Source organism: Callorhinus ursinus, unplaced genomic scaffold, assembly GCF_003265705.2.
Source record: "Callorhinus ursinus isolate GAN/ISIS: 27379988/994484 unplaced genomic scaffold, GSC_fseal_2.0 scaffold10, whole genome shotgun sequence".
Lineage (NCBI taxonomy): Eukaryota > Metazoa > Chordata > Mammalia > Carnivora > Otariidae > Callorhinus > Callorhinus ursinus.
The window spans coordinates 24999581-25026477 of NW_027397072.1; the positions used below are offsets into that span (position 1 = coordinate 24999581).

At 49.7% G+C, this 26897-nt stretch overlaps 1 protein-coding gene across 1 annotated transcript; it reads left to right on the forward strand.

Moving 5' to 3' along the window:
* The first annotated feature begins 142 nt into the window (after positions 1 to 142).
* LBH (LBH regulator of WNT signaling pathway) lies at positions 143 to 26052 on the forward strand. The gene is made up of 3 exons (XM_025868008.1): positions 143 to 388; positions 2980 to 3082; positions 23512 to 26052. The coding sequence occupies exons 1-3, from the start codon at positions 363 to 365 to the stop codon at positions 23698 to 23700; spliced, it is 318 nt and encodes a 105-aa protein (XP_025723793.1). The 5' UTR covers positions 143 to 362; the 3' UTR covers positions 23701 to 26052.
* Positions 26053 to 26897: the final 845 nt, after the last annotated feature.

Sequence of the window (26897 nt, forward strand, 5' to 3'; positions counted from 1 at the left end):
GCGCCCCCGAGCCGCCGCCCGCAGGAGCTGCGAGCGCTGAAGCCATTCATGATTTTGGTGACGTTATTCCAGGAGTGGGCGAGAGGGGGGCGGGGCCTCCCGCGGCCGAGCCCCGCCCCCGCCCCTATAAATACAGCTTCCCGGGCTCTTTGTGGGGCCGCGGGCTCGGTGGGGAACCGAGAGCTCCGTGTGCTCTGCCGACGCAGCTGGCAGCGGGGCTGTCTCCGGAAGGCGGACCGGCGAACGCCTAGTGCCCGCACTCCGCCGCCTGCCGCGCCAGTCTGCGCCCCTGACATCCTTATTCGGGACGCGGTGGCCGTTTTTAAATCACAAGGGCGTGGGTCAGCCTCCCCTCGGACTTCATGTCTGTGTATTTCCCCATTCACTGGTGAGTATCCTGCGCCCTCGGCGGGCAACCGTATCGCGGCCATGGCTGCGGGCCCGGGCGCCCGCTCCTGCGGGCTCGGGTGCGAGGGCAGCAGGCGGCGCGGGCGCCGACACTCACCCGCCGCCCCAGCCAGTGCCGGAGTCAACGTCAAGGTTGCAAAGGTGGGGGTGGGGGCTGGTGGTGCCGAGAGCATCCAGACAAAGGGAGTGAACTCGAAGCCCTCACTTAAGTGACGGCTGGGAGGGTGTGTATGTGCTGGTGGTGGGGTGGGGGGAGAACCAGGGATCAAGCCTGAATCCCGCTAATAGAACCCCCAATGCGGAGGGCTGCAGGAGGCTCGCGCCCCGGCTGGCGCAGGGGGCTCCTGCTCTGCCCCGGCCCCTCCCCTTTTTCTTTTTGTTTGCATGCAAGTCTCGGCGTCGAGGCCGGCGGCAGCGGGGCTGAGCTGGTGCAGCGGCAGCTTTTGCAGAGCTTCGAGGGGTGGGGAAAAACGCTGTCCCCACACGGAACCCGATGAAAGCCACAAGCAGCAGCACAAACACACGCTGCGCCCTCTCGATCTCATTCCTCCTCAAAACCCGATGCGCCTTTGTGGGGGCCCGGGCTGGGGCCGGGGAGCCGCTCTCACCCGCGGGGCTGGAAGAAGCCGGGGCCGGGCCGGGGGGCGGAGGACGTTCGCACGGACCCGGGACCTGGGCCGGGAGGGATGCGCCGCGGGCGCCGCGCTCGTTGCGGAGCGAGGCCCCCGGCTGCGCCGGCTGCCGCTTCCTTCCTGCGCCCGGGAAGAGGAGGAGCGGCCGCAGGGGAGCATTGACGGCGCGGGAGGGCGCCCTCAGGTGCGGGCGCGGCGGGCCGGACCCGCGGGTTCCAACTGCGCGCTGTCTTGCTCAGCCCAGGACCCGGGAAGTTCCTGCTTCTCGCTTCAACTTTTGAGGCCCGCGCCGCAGCCCGGAGCGAGGAGCGAGCGCCCCTACACCAGGCGAAGAGCCTGGCGAGAGCCCCGTGGGCCCGTTTCTTTGGGGGTCGGCGGCAGCCTTTACAGGACCCGGGATGAATCCTCCTTTGGAGTCCCCTCCCCCCTCCCTTCCTGACCCTAACCCTTGCCCGGAAGCCCAGCATCTTCTGTCTCTCCTCCCCCACCCAGGCTCTGTTTAGAGAAATGAACTCTCAGAACAAAGTAAAAAATCCCCCACCCGTGAGGCTTGCGTACCACCTCCTTAGGGGCGCCGCTCGCCTCCCACCTCCCTGGTGTGTGAGCAGCCAGGTGCCATGTGGGTGAGACTTCGAAGGTTGCCGGAGGCTTTGTGCCCCTGGCCACTCAAAACTTGCCAAGGTGGGTGTTAGGGCCCATCAGGGTTATTATCCCCTGAGAAATTAAGGGAAATAAAATAATTGGGAATTATTTTATAGTTGATTAGCAGGTCATAGCTTGCAACGGTTTTTCCACCCCAGAGATGAGCCATTTAGCGTAAGTGTGATATATGCATTATTAGCATCATGGTAAGAAACAGGGCACCTGTGGCTCAGAGAGGTTATATTACTTGTTCCAGATCACACAGCTCTTGAGTGGCAGAGCCTGGACCAGACCTAATGCTTCTGTTTCCAAATCCAATGCTGTTTCTACTCTGTGTAGTAATGATGAAATGAAGAAGAATCTAAGGAAACCCCTGTTTCCTTAGATGTAGTCCCTTTAAAGCCTTGCCGACATTTCTTTCTTTCTTTTGTAACTGTGTAAAGGCATGATGATGAAAATATTGGGTGTTGTGTAGGGAGTGCACTGACTGGTATGTACTATTTGGCATTATGCACTCGGGACCCTGTATGTGCCCGTGGTTTGAGTGAGGATAATGGAACGTTTGTATCCTGCTTACAGAGTACAAAGCACTTTCACATGTCAGCCATTGGTGGGCCAGCTTGGCCCCTCTGGAAATTTCCTTTGCAATCAGAGTCCGGGCATCCTTAAGGCTTTTAATCCAGGGGATGTTTTTCAAGCTGTGAGCTTGCAGCTGCTGTGTAGAGAAGGGGGTTGGATGGCAGATGTGAAGCCTGCAGAAAGCTGGCCCCTTGGGGCTTTAAGTGGGACATTTTGCAAAAAGGAACACCAGAGAGAGAGGAAGAGAGAGAGGAATTTGGGAAGGCAGCATTATTGGACTTGGTTTCCCTGAGGTTGACCCGTTATCATTATGTAATAATAATATGCAGTTCCCCTAGAGATGGGTTGAATTGGTTTTAATATAGGCAGATGGACTCAGCTACCTACTGTTTGGGTTTTTTTCTAGTTCTGTCACTATCACAAAGAAAATCCAGAGTGCTCTGTGCCAGTGGGGACTTGTACAGGAGAGGAGGAAAGAGAGGTTTGCCAGAGCGGTTTTCAGGCACTTTCAGGGCTTTGTTGGCTGAGGCTGAGGGCCCTGATGCCCTGGGCTTATAAGGCACTTCCTCAGGGTGTGAGCTTGTTTTTCTGTGAGTTCTGTTTTGAACACCTCTCATCCTGCCTCCAGACAGTCCCCTGATCTAAAAGCAGAAAGCACCAAGGATAGGAATGTGAAAGTGCGTGTGTTTGTTGACTTTTGGTCTGGGTTTCTTGGCAGCCCCGACTATTTGCGATCTGCCGAGATGACTGAAGTGATGATGAACACCCCATCCATGGAGGAGATTGGCCTCAACCCCCGAAAGGATGGCCTTTCCTATCAGGTGAGTTCCGTCCTGGGTTCCTTCTGGCTCTTCGGAGCCTAGTGACTTTTGCTGGGGTTGGAGGCAGATGTGGTTCTGCGTCCCAGTGCCACTTTGAACAGCTATGTGACCTTGGGAAAGTCCCCTCATGCCAGTAAGCCTCAGTTTCTTCATCTGTAAAATGGGGCAACAATAGTCCTTACCTCAGAGGATTGTGGTAAAGATTCAACTTGATGAGATGCTGGGTAGAAGGCATTCATGGTGCCCGGGACACAGTAAGGGTTCAGTAGGCATGAGCCGATGTCATTCCTTAGTCATCCCGGCTGCTGTGGACTTGCACATTCGCAGCAACAAGGGGGAGATGTGATTTGTGCCGTCAGTTCAGACCAGCACTTGCCTTCATGGCCATGCCTTGGCTGGAGAAACATCACCGTGAAGGGTAGCTTATGGGGAAAGGTGATCTGGTGGAGGAACATCTGTGTCAAATGCTGCCTTCTTCCTCAGGTGGATGGTCGACCCACTGAGGCCACCAGAGTTAATGTTCAAAGTACTTAGAATTGAGGAGACCTTTCCCCAAAGGCAAGCTAGCAGATTTCTGGCGTCTAGATTAGAGACCATCCTGCGTGATGGATGCTAAATACATGAAGACCTCAAGTGTGACCTTCAGATTCCTAACACAGTGCTCTGCACTCTGCTATGCACTCACCTGCTGCCCCCATTGAGCTACACAGCAGCTTGATATCTCTGGGGGTGTGAACTGGAGAGTTCCGAGGTTATTACTGTGGGAGAGGAAGGAGTCTATTTTTCAGGGAAGACCTTGGAGCCGGGGAAATTGTATGCAAACGGTGTGTGGCCTGGGGAAGACGAATGGGGTGTGATGGGCCCGTTCAGCAGATACGAACTGAATGTCTGCTGTGAGCCATGCACTTTACAAATGTTACTCATTTACTCTTGACCATAGCTCTGGGGTGGGAGTTCTTGCTCTGTTTAACAGACAAAGAAACAGGCTCAGACTGTAGTAGACCCAAATTCCAAAGCCTTGCTCTTCTGATATGTCATGGGTCTGTACCTGGAGCGGGTTCTTGCTTAGAATCTAGACTTGCTCTGGCTAGTCATTCTGTAGAATCATTCCAGGGCATTTATTTTGTAAAGGAAGAAACAAATAGGGAGCTGCGGGCATGTGGTGGGGAAGGGGTTGATCAAAGAGCCGAGATGAAAGCTGAGTTCATGTAAGGTAACTTGGTAGGTGACAGCAGAGTCACCTCAGACTGGGAGGCTCAAGAAGCCCCTCTGTTCGGTGCCAGGGTCTGGCCAAGCCCCTTTAGCTGGCTGGAAAGAAGTATTCATGTAGCCTAAGGCGATGAAGGAAATGAGGGGGATACCCTTTCCTGGTTGGTTTTCTACCCTCCACCCCCAGAGTGGGTCTGAGAGAGACCATCGAAGGCCCCACAGCCTGTGGGAGGGTAGAAGTTTCCTGGCCCCACAGCAAGGGTGTTTTTGGATACCAGTTTCCAAGCCACTGAATCAGACTGAATCTCTTTGTGGTTACAGGTGAGATTTTCTCTCAGTTCTGGGACGTTCCATCACAGAACCCTTCCAAACACAGTTGTTAGTGCATCTTGTGTGTGCTTTTTACATTCTTTTGAACATGTCCCAGGATCAAGGGGCCACATCCTATAGGGCTGTTTTCTCCATCTTTGGGCCACCCTGCCCGAGTGAGGGCCAGGACAGGTGAAGGGGGCGGAAGGGGCTGCAGCGTTGGGGGAGGAAGGCTGACTTGGGGTTGCAGTGGCCGGTGGAAAATCAGATCGCCTCTGGGCTCCCAAGATGTCATGATGCCGCCTGATGAAAGAGCCCTAACTTTCTCCTAGTGGTGCTGGCCTGAGAGCCCAGTTTCCACGGCCCCTCAGGAAATCTGTTCCTGCTGCTCGGGTGGGGGCTACTGTCCACTTCCAAAATATCTTACCTAGAACTTCAAAGCACTCTTGTCACCAGATTTCGGAAAGGTCCTCTGGTTGCCTGACGAAGAGAAAGGGGAGAGCATCATTTTTCCTGGGCACTTGCTGTGTGCACTTGCTGCGGTGGGCACTCTGCAGAGGGCCCAGGGCTCCCATGGGAAAGCAACATGGGCATAATACCTGGAACACAGGCAGTCTGGGGCAGCGACACAAAGCCATGGTCAGTCCAGGTACGGATGGCCACAAGAAGGCTTGGCCGGTCAGACTGGGGCTGGGCCCTGAGAGAATATTAGGACTGGGAGAGAGCACCTCCATCTCTAATCTAATTTTGTTACACACCCAGATACCCCCCTGGCTTGCCCCCATTTATACCAGCTGCTGGGCTCTGCAGCCAGCTGATCTGACAATTGTCATATGACCAATATCCTCTGGGCCCACTCAGAGCTAGTGTCATGCAATTAAACACATTCCCACCAGAGCTCTGGGGACTGGCCAGGACGGCACTGGCCGAAGCCCATCCGCTGTGCATGCTCGGGCTGGGCTCAAATCTGGGGTGGGACATCTCAGAACGCGGTTCTTGGCATCCTTCCTGAGGGTAATAATAGTACATGGCTTTTACCAGGCCCTGCTTTTCCAAGGAACTGAAAGTGGGAAGGAGACATCAATCCCGACTTGGCAGATGAAATAGAATCTCAGTCTTGTGATTTGACCTTGAGACAAGGTCGTAAAATAGATAGGCACGCTGAACTTCGTCAGTCATTCCCCCACCTTCCAGACCTACCCAAGAATGAAGCTTTCCTAATTTCTCTGCCCCAGATGTGACCTTTCTTCTTTCAACACCTGTGCATTTGTGCTCTGAAGTGATGCTGCCCTGCGCTTTGAGGATATGGGTCCTGCCCAAGTCTCTGAGGGCAGAGGATGCCTTCTTTCCCTCTTTGTGCCCATCAGCCTCCCCAGCCCAAGATGCATGCTGGCTCTAGGCCTTTCCAGAACAGGTGCCAAGTGAATGGTGATTGTTTCGGTGAGGTTGAGTCTCCTGATCCAAAAGCTGGCCATCTTCACTCCTACTTTAGGGTTTTTAAAGGGTCTCCTCTGCTCAGGCCTACCAAGGCTTTGGATAAATATCTTTATCCCCTGGAAAATTCAGGTAAGCCCTACCTTTCATGCTTAGGAGTTAGTGTCGTTTTGTGAGCATCTATAAAAATCAACAGAGCCAGTGCCTTGTTTCATCTTAACATTTATTCAGAGAGTCAGCTCGATATGGGAACTCCTTGTTTGCACACGCACTTGGCATGAATTATGGCACCTTGCTGGGTGGGTGAGTAAACGGTTACCCGAAAGTCTGAATACATTCTGGGCAGGCTGCGGGGAGCGGCCGGTTCACTGGGGCTGAGTGAGCCATGAGGATATTTAGGTCCCTGATGACTTTGGCTGCCTCCCCTTACTGCATTCATGGGCCTCCCACGGTGCCCCCACCTGTGGCACTGGACAGCTGCCACCTACACCTTCTTACTTCAACTCAAGGAAGCAGGTCGGCAGCTGCCTTGCGGGGCCCTTCATTGGCTGCAGGGGCTCTAAGTATGTAGCATTTTGGAATGCCTCTCTGATGGGGTCTTCTTTCATACTGCAGCTGACCCGGCCTGGGTCCTGCATGGGGAAGGGTCCTTCGCCTTTGTCTGTAGACACTGGCCTTGCCCTGACCCGAGGGCTCTTGGCATTCTGGCCTTGCTACCTGCCTTGCCCCCAGCACGGCCTGGGGAGCCTTCTGCAATCTTACCACCCTCGCTAAGTTCTAGATAGAGGTATGGCTCCTTGGTTTTCATTTAAAATTGCCCCTTCTCAAGCATCGGGACCAAGATCTGATAGCTCTGTCCTTCCCAAGTCTCTTTAAATTCCTCTCTGATCAGCTTGCGTGTCTCTGACTGGCTGCCCCTTGAATTCCCTATGCTGTGCTTGGTCACAGACTCCTACCACCTGACATCCATCCCCAGTCCGACAGGCAGCGTGCTCCCCTCAGGGAAGCCAGGGAGGATGCACTATAAACCAGAAGGAGCTCACTCTTCACACACCACAGTCTTCTGTGTCCTGTGCCTTCCCTTTGATCCACAGAGCTCAGGACTTCCCTGCATCCTCCCCTTCGTTTCCTAATACCGGAGGGAGGGAGAGCCTGGCTTTTGCACCCTAGGGAGGAGGGAGAGTTGAGGAGGGGGTGCTGACCTCTTGCCACAGTTCTGTCATTTGCTTCTTGTAGTCTGAAAGCCTGAGTGGTAGCTCGGCATTCAGGATGGAGGTAAAGCACTAGGCTGGCTGAGAGCTCGCCTCTCCCTGGACGGGGATCTCTCAGGCTCCTCTGTCTACCAGGCCCAACAGCCGCAGACTCTCTCCACCCCCCTCCTGCTGCTTCCCTTTATCAGAAGCAGCAAATCCTGTCTCAGTGAACAGGCTCAGGTTAATCTCTAAGTCAGGCAGCGGTTCAGAAACCCTCTGTGTGGAGCTTTTCTTTAGGAAGACCCCCTGAGCCTGGCTCCGCTGTGCGTTCCCACCTGTCCAAATGCACGTATTGAAGTAAATACCTGATGGGTGGAGCTTCCCCTGGTTCAAGCTCCTCATCATCCCTGCCTCCATCCCCCACAAGCCTTGCTCAGGGGGCCATTACAGGTGGAACCCATCCACCGCCTCTGTCTCTTCCTCCTCGTGGTAACCCCCAGTTGTGGTACCCCACATGTTCTCAAGAGTTTTGGAGGCCCTGCTGCATGGCCTCACGGAAGTCCCATGGTCCCTAGGAAATCATCTTTCACAACACCAGACTTAAAAAGCCTCAGTTGTCCCTGGAGGGAAATAAAGCTAAAATTGCAGAGCATTTGGCAGGACACGTCCAGCTATGGACACGACATGTTACTGGAATCACAGCAAGTTTTCTTTCCCCTTCCCCCACCCCCTCCACTCCGCTCCCTCCTTGGTACAACTCATGAAAATGTGAGGCAAAACAGGCAGTTCGGGCCGCCTGGGGCCAAGGCCCAAGGAGCACCTCGTTTCTGGGTGGGTTTGTGTGACACACACTGCCTCTTTTTGAATCAGTGCCTACCTTGTTCAGATCAGCTCTACTTTGTATGAGGGAGCTGGCACCTTCCTTCCTAGGCCCAAAGCCTTGACACAAACATCGTGTTCACTGTTTTGGAATGCCCCCGGGGGTGAGGGCCTGCAGAAGGCTGGAATCATCCCCTCGGGTCCCCCCTCCCCTCCCCCCAGCACACACACTGTGGTCACAGCAGTGAGTCTGTCACACGGCCAGGGAGAAAACAAGCTTTCTTCACTCTCCTGGCCACCGTGTTGCACGCTAGAACCGAGCAGCCCAGCCTTCTCTCAAAGGGCCTGTGTGAGGCCTGACGCCTCTCCACGGGTGGTGTGTTCCTCACTGCCCTGAGCCAGGGGCTGTGTCTTAGGCTGCTCTCTGTCCCTGCGGCGCAGGCCCCCGCGGCCTGCACAGAGTGGCGCAAGGAGCCTGGGGTGATCCATTGGCCCCTTCCCCTCTCCCTTTCCTGCACGGAGAACTATCCCTCTACCGTGGCCATCCCACAGCAGAGATTTTTATAGGATCAGCATCTTCTTGACATCAGCCCAGTCTTCCAAGTTGAATAGAAAGGAGGATTGTACCATTGGGGAAAGGGTTGAGTTTGGGTGGTGAATCTTGTGACTGGAGCCAAGAGCTATTCCTGGGTGTCTAGTGAATGTCCTGAAATGATCTTTCAGGTCCAAGTCCTGAAATAGTCCTCGGAGGATATGAAAACAGACCCTCATTCACATGGGGCTCAGAGTTGTCAGGCCTTCACTCCTTTCCAGTCCAGAGGTGCTGGACCACCTCTGCTACCTCTGGCCTCACCACCTGGCCTTCTCTTGTCCCTGAGCCCACCTCAGGAGGATTCTTGATCAGATCCTGTGTCTGCTGCTTCATTTGTCGGCTGGGGGAGGCCCCTTATTGCACAGACCTGTCTTAGAAAAAAATTAAAATTTGCCAGAAGTTTCTCCAGACTATGGTGCAGCTAGCATTTTGAATTGAAGGGAAGTTTAGGAGCTCCTTTGGCCCCCTGACTGCTAGAATTAGCTGCCCTGCACTGTCAGAAGCTCCTTTTTGAGGTAAACTGTAGAGAAGAGGTACCCAAGCATTTAGCTGAGGCGGCATTGACTACTTGCTTCTCAGCCACAAATTTTACTGGAGCCAGTGGGAAGGAAGGTTCTGGATCTCTCACCCGAAGTAGAATTGGCCTGAGTGCAAAGGGCATTCACAAATCTCAGTTCAGAGGTGGTTGGCTTCTAGGTCTGACCTTATCCTAACTTGAATCTGAAGGTGGTTCCCAGACAGAATTAATAGTACACCTTGAACTCACCTCCTGCCTTTACTTTGTAGAACACTCGTCCACCCTGGATCTGAGAAGCATCCTTGGCTTTCCCCAGTTCCTGAATGTGTTTATCCAGACACAGCCCTGTGTACAAGCTCTAATGTAGTAGGCCACTATTAGCCCAAGGCGTGTGGGCAGCACTGAGCTCAGCCACTGATCTCTGTGGACAGAGCCCGAGGTGCCTGCTAAGACTCATATACACACACACACTTGCAGACACTCCCATGAACACCCACACACGCATGCACGTGCACACACGTACACACACACACTCACTTACGACCAAAGGGCAGCTGGTGGAATGTTAATAAGGGTTGTCTTAGATTGAGTGTTGAGATGATAGGAAACTTTTCTCTTCCTTTCCGCCCCCTCCAGTAATTTCATTTTTTCACTGATAAAGTATGTATTTTATTGTTCTCATGCTTACTTCTCAAATTTTAAAAGTAACCTCTGCCCATGATGGAATTTTAATTTTCTTTAAACTTTCTGTTTTCTAAATCACCATGATCTCGCCATGCCCACGTCACAGCTGTTCACGTTTTAGCATCTTTTCCTTTCTTTTCCAGCGTGCTTAATGTTTTCATGTAGCCAAAATCACAGAGCTGTGTTCTGCTTCTTTTTACTTACCAGTGTGTAAAGTCATCAGCATCGCATCATGACAACTTACTTTAAAAATGCTTCAAAGCCAGCATTTTTAATAAGTGTACAATGTTAGATCCTAAAGTGATGACATGATTCTTTTTACCGTTCCCCAGTTGTTGAAAACTTTTAGATGATTATCCATTTTTCCTCTTATAAATAATGTGATAATTTATATGTCAATCTTTATATATCTTTATATGTAATATATATAATCTTTTTATATCAATCTTGGTCCATGGTTGATACAATTTCCTCAGAGTCGAATCGTAGGACAGAGTTTCTAAGTCAAAAGCTAAGTGTGTGAGTTTGTGTGTCTGTGTGTGTGGGGGCGTGGGTGGGTGTTATAACTATAAAGGTAATACTTATTCCTTTTAGAAATTTAGAATAATTTAAAACAAAAAAACCCCACCCATATTTCTGTCACTGAAACATTTTGGTTTGTTTACTTCTAGTATTTTTGTATGCATTTATGTTTAAAAAAATAAAATTGGGATAAATATGTGTATGCTCTAGTGAACTTTTTTTCGCTGACTATAATTTTGTGACTATGTCCATTTGTTTTTCTTTGTAAAAAGGCATTTCATTTTGTTACATGCCACTTATTACTGCTGAATGTTTAGGTTGTGGCATATTTTGTTCCTGCAAAGAACACTGCTCTGAACATCATTTTATATAAATATCTGCACAGACCTGATTTCTTTCCTTGGAATAAGTTCTTGGAAGTACAATTACTAATTCAAAGGGATTCAACATCATTAAGCCTCTTGATCATATATTACCTTAAAGACAGAAAACAAATAGAAAAGTTTATCAAAATAGAAGCTCCTGGCATGGAGAGCTCTAGCACACAGAGTTTCACGGGTGTAAAAGCTATCGACATGAGATCATGAAAGAGCTCTGTGGCTAGAGTCAGGAAGGTGTTTGATTTATTTCAGAGTGTTTAGGAGATGTTGTACATCTTCTAGTTTGTTAATTGCTTATTTTGAGCAGAGATGATAACAACTAATGATGTTTAGGCAGCATTTAGCCAGCATTGCAAAATAGCTGGTGATCATGTTTTTGTCCCTTCGTGGGTATAATGACACACTCTGGATTACAGATGCATATCGGTCGGCGATTGCCCTACTTGTCTCCTTTATTCTATTAATGACATTGGAACACCATGTGACCTTGAGGAAGACCAGTGAAGTCACCTCCGCCTGGAGACCCATGAAGTTTGATGGTAGTCCCCTAAGCCATCTTGCTCTCCGAGGTTCCAGATCTGGCTCGTGGACTGGTCATGGTTTAGAAATATGGCTTCCCTGGAATCCAGGATGGACTGGGCTCTTAGAAGTAGATCTGAGCATAATAGAAGTTTTGGACCCAGAACTCAGGGGCCTTTTACCCAACAACTGTGCAAGCCTCAGTTTCTTTGCAACAAACAAACACTCCAAGCTAATGTTCCAGTAGGGTCCACAGACTCCTGGTGGTTTACAAAGTCAGTAATACTAGTTTTCCATCTCTGTAGTGACATAGAGTTTCATTTTTATATGTCTTAAACAAATGAATAAAGGAAAAAGATAATTGAGCCAACTATGGATGTGGACATGAAGGCGTAATTACCATGGTATCCAACTTCCTGAGGTTGGCATCACTATTGTTATCATGAAGGAATTTCTTTTCTTCAACTCTGGTACCCTCTTAGATGAGAGCATTCTTAAAGAGCAGCCAACACTAAGTCATGATTTCCGTATTTCTTTGGTCATTTGCCCCTCACATGTGGCAGTTTCCCCTCATGCCCCTCACATGAAGCATGAGGATCCTTCCTGGCTGTTTTCCTTGGCAGCCTAAGATAAGAGGTTCTCATGCCAAATTACTTCTTAATGATGCTCCATGTATATACTACTTAATGTTTTAACAGAGTGTTAAAACCAGAGGACAGCTGCCCCTGGGGTTCCCAGAAACTTTCCAAGGGATGTGACAGCAGCGAGCATTTTCGGGAAACCTAGTTCCACAATTTCAGCCTCCTTGTGTTGCTTTGCTAAAATCCCATTTCCTGAAGCTGGGCTTCCCCAGTTTCTTTGCCTACCTTCCTGTCAACCTTGCCCTCCTCCTCCTTGCTTCTTGCCCTGCTGAGTCTTTTAAGGTGACTTCCCCAGGGTGTAGAAACCATAGGGGCACCAAACAAATGGGCCATTCAAAATGTTACTGCCTAGGAAGCTCCATAAATCCTGCCTATCTATCACATGGAGAAACCAATAAAAAAGATTACCTTTGTGTGTAACAATTACTTGTGGTATGTTGATTGATCAGTTACCTACATAGCTGCCAGGAGCCAATCCGGATTTGTTGTTGTTGGTAACAGGCCTTAGGGTCATTTGACATAAAAATACTAACTATCCATTTATATACATAAATATGTCTCTTTATTGCAGAGAAGTATGAAAAAAGCTAGTAACTAAAAACTTTAAAATTCTAATGAACAGTAGGATGGAGATACAGTTTCAAGCAGAGAAAAGAATAAGATTTTAGAGCTTGTGTATGAGTTTATTTTTTATTTTTTTAAAGATTTTATTTATTAGAGAGAGAGCGAGGATGAGCTGGGGGCGGGGGTGGGGGGGAAAGGCAGAGGCAGAGGGAGAAGCAGACTCCCCGTGGAGCAGGGAGCCAGACATGGGACTCCATCCCAGGACCCTGGGATCATGCCTGAACCAAAGGCAGATGCTTAACCAACTGAGCCACCCAGGCACCCTGTATGTGAGTTTTTTCATGGGTGATGGTTGATACCAAGTTGCTTTGGTATTTATAAGGCATTGGGTGCATTTAAAAGAGTGGTATAAAAGTTCTATTTTAAAATGTTAATGTTTGTAATATATCAGAAGTTTTAGATGTCAATTTAAAAACATGTGGAAGGACACAGGGTTTTTCCAGATTCTTTTAGAGAGTAGACAAACAGGTGGACTCAAACTGGCACTAGGGCATCTCAGATGTGGGAGTGCACGTGACAGCGGGGTGGCATTGGGTTACTTAAGTGTTCTTTGGACATAATCAGGGACGTGAATTTCAGAACCGCTCAGCACATTGGGCTTATGGGCTACAAATCTGGATAACAACTGGTTTCTAATCTTGGCTTTGCTCCTACCTCTGTCACCTCAGGAAATTCACATCCCTTCTTTTTGGCCTCGATTTCCCCATCTATACGGGAGAGAGTGGATTCTATCATTTTTGTTAGAATGTTGTATAATGAGGTGAAATCCTCTATCCTGATCCTAGATCCACCCACTGTAGTTAAAAAAATCTGCTCTCTTTTCTTCATGTCAGCCTTCTAGCTGTTGAAGGCAACTTTATATTCCCCTCAGATCTTTCCCAGTCTTAAAACATACCTTCCGTCAACCTTGACTTAATGTGGTCATCCTCTGGAGGGTGTTTTTTTTTCTCTAGGGCAGCAGTTCTGAAATGTTTTGATCTCAGCCCCTTTCACATTCTTTAAAAATTATTTGGGACCCCCAGAGATACTTGTTTATGTGGGTTATGTCTTTTGATATTAAAACGGAGTGTTTAAAATTTTCATGTTTTAATCCCCTTAAAATAACAGTAAAACCATTACATGTTAATACAAATAATAGTTTTATTTTTTTATTTTTTATTTTTTTTTAAAGATTTTATTTATTTATTTGACAGACACACAGCGAGAGCAGGAACACAAGCAGGGGGAGTGGGAGAGGGAGAAGCAGGCTTCCCGCCGAGCAGGGAGCCCGATGCGGGGCTCGATCCCAGGACCCTGGGATCATGACCTGAGCTGAAGGCGGGTGCTTAACGACTGAGCCACCCAGGTGCCCCTGAATAACAGTTTTTAATAAAGATAAATATGTTTTCAAAACCAAACCCAAACCAAAGTTTAGTGAGAAGAAGAGCATTGTTTCACATTTTTTTTTTTGCAAATTTGTTTAATATCTGGCTTAACAGAAAATGGCTAGACTCTCATACCTGCTTCTGCATTCAATTTGTTGCCATACATGTAGGTTGAAGTAAATGAAGACAATCTGGCCCATGCAAGATCTGTTAGAAAAGTTAAGAAAAGGAAGAAATATCTTCATAGCCTTATTCAGATATTTTTCTTTGCTATTTCACCAAAACTCAACAAGTGGTAGTTTCTTAAAGGTTAGCAGCAACGTGGAATCTGAGACCTTATCAATGAGGTTTTTGTGCTCTTCCATTCAAATCCAGCAGTCTGTCTGGCACTCCGAATATGTCTTTTGCCTATGTTTGGTTTTGTAATGTGGTGCGTTGATCATTTGGAAAATACATGTTCACTGAGTAAGACATCTTCCAAATATGGACACATTGCATCATAAAACATCAGAAAGTCACATTTATTCATGTCTTTACCAGTCTCATTAGAAAGCCTTCAAGTGGGGCACCTGGGTGGCTCAGTCGATTAAACGTCTGCCTTCGGCTCAGGTCATGATCCCAGGGTCCTGGGATTGAGCCCCGCTCTGTGGGGAGCCTGCTTCTCCCTCTCCCTCTGTAGCTCCCCCGGCTTGTGTGTGCACTCTCTCTCTCTCTCTCTGTCTCTCTGTGTGTGTGTCAAATAAATAAAATCTTTTTTTTAAAGATTTTATTTATTCATTTGCGAGAGAGAGAGAGAGAGAACAAGCAGGGGGAGAGGCAGAGGAAGAGGGAGAAGCAGACTCCCTGCTGAGCAAGGAGCCCTATGCGGGACTCGATCCCAGGACCCTGGGATCATGACCTAAGCCGAAGGCAGACGCTTAGCCATCTGAGCCACCCAGGCTCCCCTAAATAAATAAAATCTTAAAAAAAAAAAAAAAGAAAGCCTTCAAGTATTAGAGAGCGGACAAGTTTATGGTGGCTGATACGATTTATGCTTGAAAGTTTGATTTTTATCGTTGGGAACAAATATTGTTAGTCATTTTCCACGAAGTGACGTGCTTGTTTTGTTCACTTTTGAGGACATGTCCCCCAAACACCCAAGTCAAAACAACCGTGGTTTGTTGGGCAGTCACGTTTTCAAGTAAAAACGGTGTCCCGCGGGAAAAGTGGCTAGTTCAGCTGACGACTCCCGTCACATGAGTGCTTTTTCTCGAGATGACCATGGGACTAAGAGATGCAGCAGAGTGCTGTCTGCTGGCTTTCTGCTTTATCACATACAACACTAAAACAACATGTAATTAAGAGTCAGTATTTAACAAAAATTCATTTTGACTACTTTATCAAGGATATTAGGTCCTTTTTTTTTTTTAAATTGCGTGAGTTGGTAAAGAATGTAATGACCACAAGTAGAGTTTGCTGCTGCAGCATTCATTAATTCTTGTCAAGGGGCCAGCAATTTCCCCCACCAGTGCTGTGTGTGCCATAGTGCAAGTGTCAACACAGGGAGAAAGGCATATGACATCTTTGTATTATTAAGAAAGTATTTTATCTCTGTGGGCACTTCTTCCGTGAGAGGAGCTTGGGATCTGAGCTTTGAGAAGCGCTGCTCTAGACCGAACAGGAAGACTATGTCTGATGAGAGGACAGCAGGGCCATCGCCTCCCTGTTAGTGTAGACAGCTTCTAGGAATACAGCCCTGTTCGTTTCAGTGTTGTAGCATCAATACTGTAGTTGTGACCAACTGAATTCTCCAGGCCTCTCTTCTAGCACCTACTATCAAGCAAGGATTCCTATTTGGGAGAGGGAAACAATGTTTTTAACTTAAAGAAAGGTGGGTCTATTAGCTGATGACCCCACTTTGGGACAAGGTGAGTTGGAGATGACAGATGTCATCCATCATGGGAGGTGGGAAGGGGGAAGTGCCACTGTAGATTGGGGAATCCTCCGCCTGTGATGGACGGGTGAAGCCAGGAAGCTGAGTCTGAAGAGAAGCCTAGGATGACACCTAGTCTAGGGAGGGCCCAGGGAAGATGAAGGTAGATGGGTCAGGTGAGCCAGGGCAGGGGCATAAGAATCAGGAGAGACCATGAAGCCTGAAGCAGGCCGGATGGCCTGGTGGGATGATGCAGAAGTGGTGATGAGTGAGAGCCGAGCAAAGGCCATGGGGCAGGGCTGTAAGGGAGTCCTCAGAGACTTGAAAGAGTTGTTTCCATGCAGGGATGTGTTTGGAGGCCCCATGGAAGGGGTCAGGAAGGGGATTACAGACAAGGATGGGAAGGCTGTGGGACTAGGCCAAACATTCAAGATTTTTCTCTCCAAAACAAAGAACGAGAGAATGGTTGGAAATGGCAGCCGTGCCATTCTGGGCTTTCTGAGAGGAGGTATGGCTGTGGGACATTTGGTTAGTTCCAGTGGAGGAGGATGGAGAAAAGGATCTGTCATCCCCAGTGGCCCAGAGGTGACTGGGAGGCATGTCTTCTTTCTAAAGGGCAATGATAATATAGTCAATAGGATGTGGGTATTTGAAATCATCTATGCCAGATAACTGCAGTGCTTCTCTCACTGCCCTGGAGAGCTTTAAGAAATGTTCTTTAACCTTCAAAAAGCCCCACCAGCTCACTGGGCCCAGAGTTATCAGTAGCAATTAGTGCTAATTAATTGGAATTTGGAACTCTTGACCTGCAGGATGGGTGTGTGTTTGAGAGATGTTTATGAAGGATGGTGTTTATCTAGAGGATTTCCTTTTCTTTTAAGTTTCAGGGCTGGAGGCTTAAGCATCTTTAATCCAAAGGAAGGAGATCCAACAGTTGTTACAAAGCCTTAAATCTCTCCTCAAGTCTCCTGTAGGATTAGAGACACCAGAGAGGGGTAGGGGGGATGAGGTGGATATTCCAGAGCCCCAGGCCAGGCGGGACTTGAGCACAGTGAGAGCGTCGGGGCTGGAGAGTGAGGTGACTGGCACCCGACTGGAGATGAGACGGTTCTTCCTCCCTGAGTCCAGTTAGGAGCTACTCTGCCGTTTGCTCCAATTCTTTCTGTTCTTACTAACCACATTTCACTTTGAAAAGTCAGTAAAATGCAAGCAGCTATGATGATGATGATGAAATAGCAGGAGGCAAGTATTTCAAAGAACATATCTATTCCTTGCCTTCACATGTTGTTAGGGGACAAAAAGCAGGGTGACTTTTCATTTGGATTAGCTGCTGCTCATTCGTTCAGCCCTTGGCAGAGCAGGATGCTGGTAGAGATCTGCCCATTGTTAGAAACCAGCCCCTCCTAGGAAGGAATAAACACACAAGGCCAATCCATTGTTGTTCTGCAGGAAAAATAAGAAACCCAGACGTTGGGAAGCTGAGGGGCAGGAGGTGTCTGATGGCCTGGGCAGCAGGCCCCTGGAGTGGGCTGGGGGGTGGGGGTGTGGAGATGCATAATGGGAAGATCGCTAGCTGCAGGGGCTTGCACTGAAAGACCAGGATCTGGACGAGACAGTGGCTTTTGTTTTGCCTGGCCTAACCCATGCCCTGGAAAAACAGAAACACCGGGAGAGAAGTGATGAAGTCAAACCCATTTCTCCAAAGAACCTGGTCTAGAATTGTTGAGTGCAAGCCCAGGAGTGCTGCTCACTTGCTCCTGACCCAAGCCGTTGGGACTATTGACTTTTCAGTCCCTCACTCTAAACGCTCCTTGGGGACCCCAGTTTTACCTAATAAGAATCATCATTAGGAATTTAAAGTTTACAGAACATGTTCACACATACCCGTGTTTGATTCTCTCCAAAGCCCTATGAGATGGGGATTAATATTCATCCCAATCTATAGATGAAGACAGGAGGGAAATGGGTCACCATGGCTTCGTGGCCCTTGGGTACTATGTTGGCACTCAACATGCAGGAGCATGTAGTCCTTCCAACAATACTATAAAGTAGAAGAAATCCCTTCCTTGTTTCACCCAGGAGGCAACTGAAGCTCAGAGAAGTTAAAACGACTTGATCAAGGTCACAGAGATAATAAGACATGGGGATAAAGTAAAAGCCCAATTTTTCAAGACTCCTGGTCTACTACCAGTGGGAGTGGGAGTTTCCATTGCAGGTTTGAGGTTGATTATTCCCCCTCTGGAACCAGAGAGGGGCGAGGCTCACTGCATGATTTTGTGTGCAGAGGCAGATCCCTCTCAGTGCCTTGGGGACTGCCTGGTGATTCACCTCAGGCCCTCTGCCCTACCTCCCCTCTCCACCCCACCCCAGCACACCTCATCCTTCTGTTAGAGCCCAGCAAAGAGGAGCAAGATGCCCACGCTCCGGAGGTCTCAGCTTGCAGAGCTGGTAATGAGCCCTTTGTGTGTCCAGTTCGCCACCTTTCATCTCCTGGTCCCGCTGGTGTCTACTTTCCCTATTAGCATCTCTCAGCTCTTTGCTGAGCCCTCGGCCCTCTATGTGGCCAGCTCGAGTTGTTTGTCAGGAATGATGGCTGAGGGATGCGTGCACTCAGGGGAGGGCTGCTTCACCCAGAATTGCTCACATTTTCCATCCCAGGTGCCAGACATCTCTCCTCTCCCCACTGCAGAGGCAGCAAGGTTTAGGTCACCTGGCTTAGAGGCAGACAGTTGATAGCTAGGCCCCCAAACTTCAGGCCTTTGGAGATCTGATATTACCTTTCAGTCCCCCCTCCGTGGGTGAAATGGGAGCTGACTGACCAGCAGCTCTTATACTTAAGCAAAAAGCCTTCTGACTAATTCCTCACCCCCCAACCCCAGACTTCTCTGCTGTGAGGCTGCCCACGTTGGTCCATCAACCAAACCTCCTGAGCTGTTTTCCTGGACAACCCTGCTTTCATGGTCCTCATATTTAACTACTAATGTTGCACTGCCCACTGCACCAGCCACTAGCCACATGCAACTGTTTACGTTTAAATTTATATTATATTTACATATATCAGATAAATTTACATTACTAAAAGTTAGAGAAAATTTAACAATTTAACCTCATTTCGAGTGCTCAATAGCCATATGTGGCCACTGGCTACTGCTTGTGCAGCTAGAGAACATTTCCACTGTCATAGACAGTTCCAGTGGACAGCTCTAGTCCACACAGCCAGGATTGCCAGTATATTGGCATCCACGGTTCATCTCACAGAGCATTTCTTCCTCAGAGAAGGTCCTAAAGCTCCTGACCTTTCAAGTGAACCCATGTGAGTTCCCAAAATGTCAGGGCCTGTTGGGATTAGAGGCCACCTGGCAAAGGAGGCCTCTGAAGAAGTGTCGTCTGTGAGATTCACGAGCGCCAAGGTTGCACGCCTGCCGTTCCTACACAGTGGGACATGCAGGACCCAGCCGGGACCGTGTGTGTGATCTTCAAGACCTTACTCCATTTGCAAAGGAAGGAGCTGGGTGTCTATGAGCTTCATCCAAGCCATCAGCCGTGGCAGTCGAGTGTGACAGCTGGGTGCCATCAGCCGTGGCAGCCGAGTGTGACAGCTGGGCAGCTGGATGTGACGTCCAGTGTTGGCAGAAGGAGGGCAGGGCAGGGCAGGGCTGACAGAATCACAGCTGGGGATGGATGCTTCTAGATCTGCCCTGCCCTCTGTGGGGCTTAGGGTGGGAAATGCTTCTCAGAGCCTCCCATTTTCCATTCTGGACCTCTTGGAAAGGAGTCTTTGCTGCAGAGGGAAGAGAAAAGGATTTCCACCCCCCCCTTCCCCAGTCCAGAGAGAAAGGTGCACATTGGAGTAAGAGGTTTAACCAGAAGCAGTTTCTCTTTGGAGCAGGGGTGGTTTTTATTCCCTGCCAACTCCTGCAGGCAAACAGCATGCCAAGCTGGCCTGCCGCCCCAGCCCTACCTGTCATGTGCTTGGCAAGTCTGACTGGAGTCCTTTTTTCCATTCCCTACCCCGTCACACTGCAGTTGCAACCTCTCATTTTTCTGCTGCCTAGATGATTAAAAAGCATGACTTAGTGGAAAAATCTCAACCTCCTTAGGGTCAGCCTCTTAAGCAGCTGTTGGAGATAAGATTGTGCTGGCAGAATACTCAGCAACACTGTGCAAGGCTTTCTGTCTGCATGTGAGGAAATGAGATCGGTTCTGAGTGCATGTTGTTTGTCTTTGGAGAGAGCTACAATTTTCAGAGGCATAAATTGGCATTATTTGATAAAAAAATAAAATCTTTGCTTGGAAAGGTGAGATTATTATAGTGATTTTTTTTTTTTTAAGTGCCGTAAGCAGGCTTTGTAAAGGAAAAAAAAAATTTTTTTTTAATGGCACCTGCTTTGAGCAATTCAGGGAGCAAAGTTCTCTGGCAACTGAGCAATATCAGAAGTTCAATGCTCAGACTTCCCCCAACAACTTAAAAGACTTAATTGTGCAGCTCCTGGTATGCCAGGCATTGTTTGGAGTTATTTTAGTTACCATGTGAGTATTACCACCTCTTGCTTGGAGATTGAATACTTACTGTTGTCTTGTTGAAACAGCTCCAAAAAGGACATTCCAATTTTATTTTATTTTTTTTTAAATATTTTATTTATTTGACAGAGAGACAGCGAGAGCAGGGACACAAACAGGGGGAGTGGGAGAGGGAGAAGCAAGCTTCCCGCCGAGCGGGGAGCCCCATGTGGGACTCGATCCCAGGACTCTGGGATCATGACCTGAGCCGAAGGCAGGTGCTTAACGACTGAGCCACCCAGGCGCCCAGGACTTTCCAATTTTAATTCAGCATATGTCCTCACCTTTGTGTTTGCCAAGAACTTGTACCCATCTAGTGAGACACAAAGGTCACTTTGCTTTTCAAAAGAAACTGAGTCACAGGCAGTTGGGAGGACTTGATCGGGCTTAGGGAAGTGACATCAAAGACACAGAATCTGGGGTCTGTGGCTCTACACAATGTGTTATAAAATGAACAGCTTATTTGAAGTCCTACAGGTCTGAGTTCAGGTCCCCATGCAGCCACTTCCTAGCTGTGTTACCTTGAGTAAGTCACTTGCTTTCTCTGTGCTTCAGGTTCCCCCTCTCTAGAATAGGGCTCACACTACTACATACTTAATAGGATTATTGTGAAGGTTGAGATTCTACCCAGCAAATGTACCTGACTTCTCTTCCGTCACCACCATCATCATTTTAACATCTTCCCCCCCTAATTTTAGTTAAAGGCCTATTCCCAGCCTGAAATGAAATGACACGCTCTCCACTCCCACTGTGCTCCTCCCCCTTGTCTTGCACCTGGCCTCGCTGTGTCTTGTCCCTTTCGCTCTTCCTTGGCTCGGGTGGTCATAATTAGAATCTAGTTGCTAGGACGTCACAGGTAGGTCAGAGGGTAGAGGCAGGGGCCCAGGTCTACACTGAGCCAGGTGTCCGTCTCCTTTTGATGTTTCATAGCTCTGTCTCAGGTCCTGTAGGTTGAGAAGAACTGTCTAGACTGGGAAGCTCATCTTCTAGACCGAGAGCTGCCCAGAGGTCATCCTGGCACCTCAGCTGGATGGGCAGTTGAAGCCCAGAGTCTTGCCCACCCTCCCTGGTCAGTTTGCAATCTGTAAAATGGGCATTCATTCACTTTTGAAAAGGCACAGGCACTGAAAACAACAGATCTAGGTTTGAATCCTGGCTCTTACATGTGTCCGTCAGAGCCGAGGATCTCACTGCTCCTTGGGTGTGGTCAGGCCTACATGAGGTGACATCTGAAAGAGCTTTGCGAACTGTAGTGTGCTTGCCACTTGCTGGACTTCCCCTTGCTCACTCGCAAAGCCCGTGCATGGGAGGCACCTGTGTTTCACTCCATGCAGGGGCTCCAGCTCCAGGTGAGGGGCAGTGAGGAGGGGCCCAAAGCCACCACTTGCCCTGCTCGGCACATCAGCTGTGTGTGCACAGCATGGTCCCAGTGTGGAACCGTGGGGTCGGTTGCATCAGGAAGAGAAAGGCTGGAGTGGGGATCCCTCTCCCCATGGCTCCTTTCTCCCCAACTCGTCTGGCCCCTCCTCTGGCTTGTTTTCCTCCTGGCTGCCATTACCATACTTTTTATGAGCCTGTTAAGTCTTTAATGATGCCTGGTTGTGCAGCTGGCTTAAGGCTTAATCCCCAGCAATAGGGCTTTATTGGATAAATGGTTAATAATCACTTGTCTGCAGGGATTGGGGAGGTTTTGTTGAGGCCCCGTGATTCCCGAAAGCCCCACGTGGCCTGTGACGTGGCCTGTGACCGAGCCAGCACTGCTTGGGGCTGGGGTGCCGTGAGATTGGGCACCACAGGAGCTGGGAAGCCCTGAGTTTGTAGGAGAGCATTTCTTCTCCCTCCTGAGAATACAGGACACTTGCCTGTTGCTGGGGGACTGTTTTGATCTGTGCCTGACTCAGGCAATGCCCAGGCCCTCTGCAAATGTGTGTCTCCACCCACTCCCAATTTTTGCTTTCCTTTCTCTTGCCATTAACAAGCTGTGTGACCTTGAGCAAGTCCCTTGTTCCCTCTGGCCCTTGGTTTCCTCATCTACCAAATGGAGAGATTGGAAGAGATAGCCTTGAGGACGCCATGTGGCTCTCAACGTCTGTGTTCTGTGAGCCTCAGTGTCCCGGACAGAGGCTCTTCTCTCCGGCTCTTGGATGTGTCACCAAGGGCTGCGGATGGCAAGGGACCAGCAGCCCGTCGGATTAAGTACTTAAGCTGCTGGGCCAAGAATTGGGTCAGCTGCAGCCACAGGGCATGGTGTGCACAGGGAATCCACAGAGCCCCTCATGGCCTGGTGCGGGGTTTCTCCCAGTGCTGGGCGGGACACACAGTAGGCATTAAAAAAAGAAGCCTCATTGACGGGACTCTGAAAAGACTTCCAGGTGTAGAACGGTCAAGGAGCCAAGAGCTGCTTACGGGTGAAAAAGGAGCCTAGAATTCTGTTCTGTGACTGGGGCCACGCCAGCAAATGTCCCTGATCAACCCTGATCTGGCCTTGACTTCATAGTCGCAGCGAGATCAGGACCCATCCGTGTGAGGGGCCGGGTGTTACTGGGGCACGGGCACGGGGCTCAAACGGGCCTGGGTTTGAATCTCATCCCTCCACCACTCATCTCCAGGCTGTCTGGTTGGGGCCACCTCCTTCTTCAAACCTGGGAGTCTTTAAGATAGTATTAGCAACAGGTGTTTTCGGCACGACAGTATTGGTTCAAAGGGTATGTGTAAAGCACCTGGGACGAGGCGCTGGTGGTTACCCTGGGAGGCAGTCAGTGCTAAGGTACCTGTGGCATGCTTTAGGCTGCTGGGGCGGCGTGCTGCTTGTAGGCGGGTGTGGCGTACTATGGATCCCGATTTTAAATTCTTTTATCTGAAAATAAAGACAAGAAAAGGTATGAACAGAGCAACACCACAAATTTAGGGGCACTGCCCTGAAATCTTGCAGCTTCAGGATTAAAGTCTGCCAAGGGTCGGTTTCCTGGGTGGCCCCAGAATGGGCTCCCTGGCTCCCACCTTAGGGCTCCCTCCCAGTGTCCTGAGAGCCTGGCAGGGGTGCTGGCACTCAGCGGGGGCTCAGTTCTCCACGTGTATGTGCAGCAGAGGAATGGGCTTTCTCTTTTCCTGTACTCTAGGTGACGGGGACTCGCTCTGCTTTTCTTTCAGATCTTCCCCGACCCGTCAGACTTTGACCGCTGCTGCAAGCTCAAAGACCGTCTGCCCTCCATCGTGGTGGAGCCCACGGAGGGCGAGGTGGAGAGCGGGGAGCTCCGGTGGCCCCCCGAGGAGTTCTTGGTCCAGGAGGATGAGCAGGACAACTGTGAAGAGACAGAGAAAGACAACAAGGAGCAATAGAGTCCCTGTCGACTCCCTCGGGGGCTACACCAAACGGCATCTGTCCCTGAACTGTGTTCTTTCCCATTGTGATGGAAGAAGGGAGTGAGCCACAATAGTTCTGAAAATGTCAAATGATGGCTTCCGTTTTGCACCTGCAAATCACCGAGCTGGTTTTCTTTTCTTTTCTTTTCTTTTTTTGAAATGTGCTGGGCAGTGGAGCCCTCTGCGACAATTTGCAAGGCCTTCTGAGAAAGGAAGCTGCTTAGAGCAGGGGTGGGGGGTGCGGGGAAGTGGTGCATCTTCGAGATTGGTATCTGAACCTGCGCAGGCTAGAGGCAGCCCTGGGATTCCAGTGGGCTCTGGGGGGGTGGGGGGAAGGGGGATGTGCATCGCGAGCAAGGAACATTCAGGGTAAGAGAACAAACGGGAGACACGGGAAGAGAAAATACATGTTTGAAAGGAAGCAGCGAGCAGAGGAGTGCAGCCAGGAAGTTGCCTGCCCGCGGGCATCTGAAAACAACACGTTCCTCTCTCTCTCCAGCTCTGCCCACCACCAGCCTTTGTTTTTATTTCAGCTGTGTTGGTCTGTTCACGGGAGGCTGGCAAAGAAGAGTAGTAGAAACTGGCCGCCTGCGAAGTTGGCTGGAGGCAAGCGTGGGAAAGAAGGACTCCCTGCCCCTCCCCCACCCTCCGCTCCAGCTGTGGCAGGTTCTGGAGGTTTCTTAAGAGGCAGCACTCTTGAGCTTCTCTCTCCTGATTTATCCTTTTGCCCTCCCCTGGCCCTTTGGGAGTGGCGGGAGCACTTCCCATCCTTGTGGGAGGACCAGGACGGACGCTTGGACACGAAGCTCCCTCCCCCCTGCTCCCCCAGGCTTGCTCTGTTCTGAGCAGAGGCACAGAGCTCTGGCTCTACCAGGCCGCCTTCCTTCTCCCTGGCATCACCTCTGCAGCCCCTGGGCGGAGCAGTCAGGCAGGGGCGGTTCCCAGCCTGACCAGCAGCCTCACCCACTCCCATGTGGGCTCCTGGCCCGTTTTTCTGGTGGGAGCTGAGTGGAGAGGAGACTCTCTGTTTCTTGTTGGGGAGGTGAGCTTTAATGGCAGTCCCAAATCTGGGAATTATCAGATGGGGCTAACAGGGCTCTCATGCAGCAGCCTGGGGATCAAGTTTGAAATTGAAGGTGTCATGCCATCGCCTGGCTTCTCCTTGCGCTCCGGAGGCAGGTGGGTGGATGGCACGGTGAGGGAGCACTGAGCATGGGTCCTCATCTCTCCCCACCTCTCACCTGTCCCCTGTAAGGGCACAGTTGCACAAGAAAGCTAGCCTTAGGACTTAGAGCTTCTTATAGTTAAGAACCATCTGGAGCAGCAGTTTGCAAGACACACTCTTCAAACCTTCTCTAGCTCACAGCGCGAGTGTGCAGCCAAGAGGTGAGCTCAAGATCCTCCTGGAGGCTGACCTGGGCCGACAGAGGCACCCTAGCCGCTCCCCAGTGGGTCTGGGTTGACCGCAGTTTGGGGCTTGTGCATGGAGCTGTATTTAATACCTCAAGGTTAGTGTGGTTCCAGGGAGCTGGGGCAGGATGAGGGTGTGCAGTTGACATCTCAGCAGGATTTGGTTCTGGGAAGCTGACGCTCACCCCTCCTCCCCCCGCTCCCTCCCCCTGTGTTGTCCGCTTGTGTTACACACACCGATGGCAATAACTTCTTCCAGCTCCTTGGCAGTGGGAGAGGCCCGCAGCCTGTACCGCCGGGGCGTCTCTTTCGTGCTCCTGCTGGTTCTGTTCAGGCTGCAGAGAGTCCTCCCTCCTTCCTCATTCCCTCACAGCAGCATGTCTCATCCCGCACCTGCCTCCCTTCGTGGATGGGGTCTTGCCTTTTAAAATCCTGTGTCTCTGTGTCCCTCTCATCTGTCCTGGTCTTGCCGTGTGATGGGAACGTGCTTGTAAACTGCATAACAAATCTACTTTGTGTATATGTGTGTTTATGGGGGTGACTTATTATTTTGCTGGTCGCTAGACACTTTTGTATGACCCTTTGGAGTCTGAGCAGGCCGGGGGCTGACAACTCGAGTCAGGACCTGCAGCAGCGAGCCTGTGGGAGGGACCCAGCCACTCTTGGACAAGTGGCTGAGCTCCTGTCTGGCCTCCTGTTTTTTTTTGTTTTTTTTTTAAGTAACTTGTGTGTATTTCTAACTGATCGTATTAAAAAAAACAAAACCCTAGTACTTCAGTAAAAATGCCTGTTGTAAGATGAACCTCCTGTAACTTCTGTTCTTTTTTGAGGCTCAGGGAGAAACTAGCATTTTTTTTTTTTTCCGAACTACTTTTTGTCACTGTGACAGTTGTAAATAAAGTTTGAAAATGCTTTCCACTCTGGTCTGGTTTCCTTCTTTTCTTCCACCTCCGCGGGAACTGGACGAACACAGCACTGAGATGCAACTTGCATGGGAGGCAGAGTCAGGAGGCAATCCAAGTGAGGTTCTGTATATATCTTGCCTGTTGGCCCTTCCAGGTTGAGCCCCATCCATGGGTTTTTGTCACCTGGCTGAATGAAAACAGCCTTCCCTTCTGTGTTAGTGGTTCTCAACCCTGGATGCATATTGGAATCACCAGGAAAGCTTTTTAAAAGTACAACTACCTGGATTCTACCCCTAGAGACTTAGATTTCAATGGGCTAGGACGAGGGCCAAGCATTCATTTTTTTTTTTTTTTTTTTTTAGAATCATGGGGAGCTTTCAACACACAGCCACAGTTTTAAGCCACCTTTCTAAGGGAAGAGAAACACCCAAGATATCTTACAAGGTCATTCACAAAGACTGGAGGGGAGTGGATGGGCATGTATACAGCTAAAAAGAGCTCCGGTAGTCACTCAGAACATTTACTGAGTGCCTATGATTTGTCAGGCATTGTTAGGAGATTGGGATAAACACCATAGCAGTGGTCCCAGCCCTCACTGCATTGCTTTAGTGTGAAATTAAATGACAAATATGGTGAGTGTAACAGGGAAAATAGGATGCCCTGAGAGTATCTGTTGGAAGGGACATCCAAAGAAGGGAATGAGGTGCATGGAGAGAAGGCTGGAAATGGCTTTAACTAGTGGGGGGGGCAGGCTAATAGTGCCATGAGGGTTGCTAATGCCTGGGTGAAGAGTTTGGATTTTATTCTATGTGCAGGGCATAGAACGGGATCATTTGTGGGTTTTTTTTTTTTTTTTTT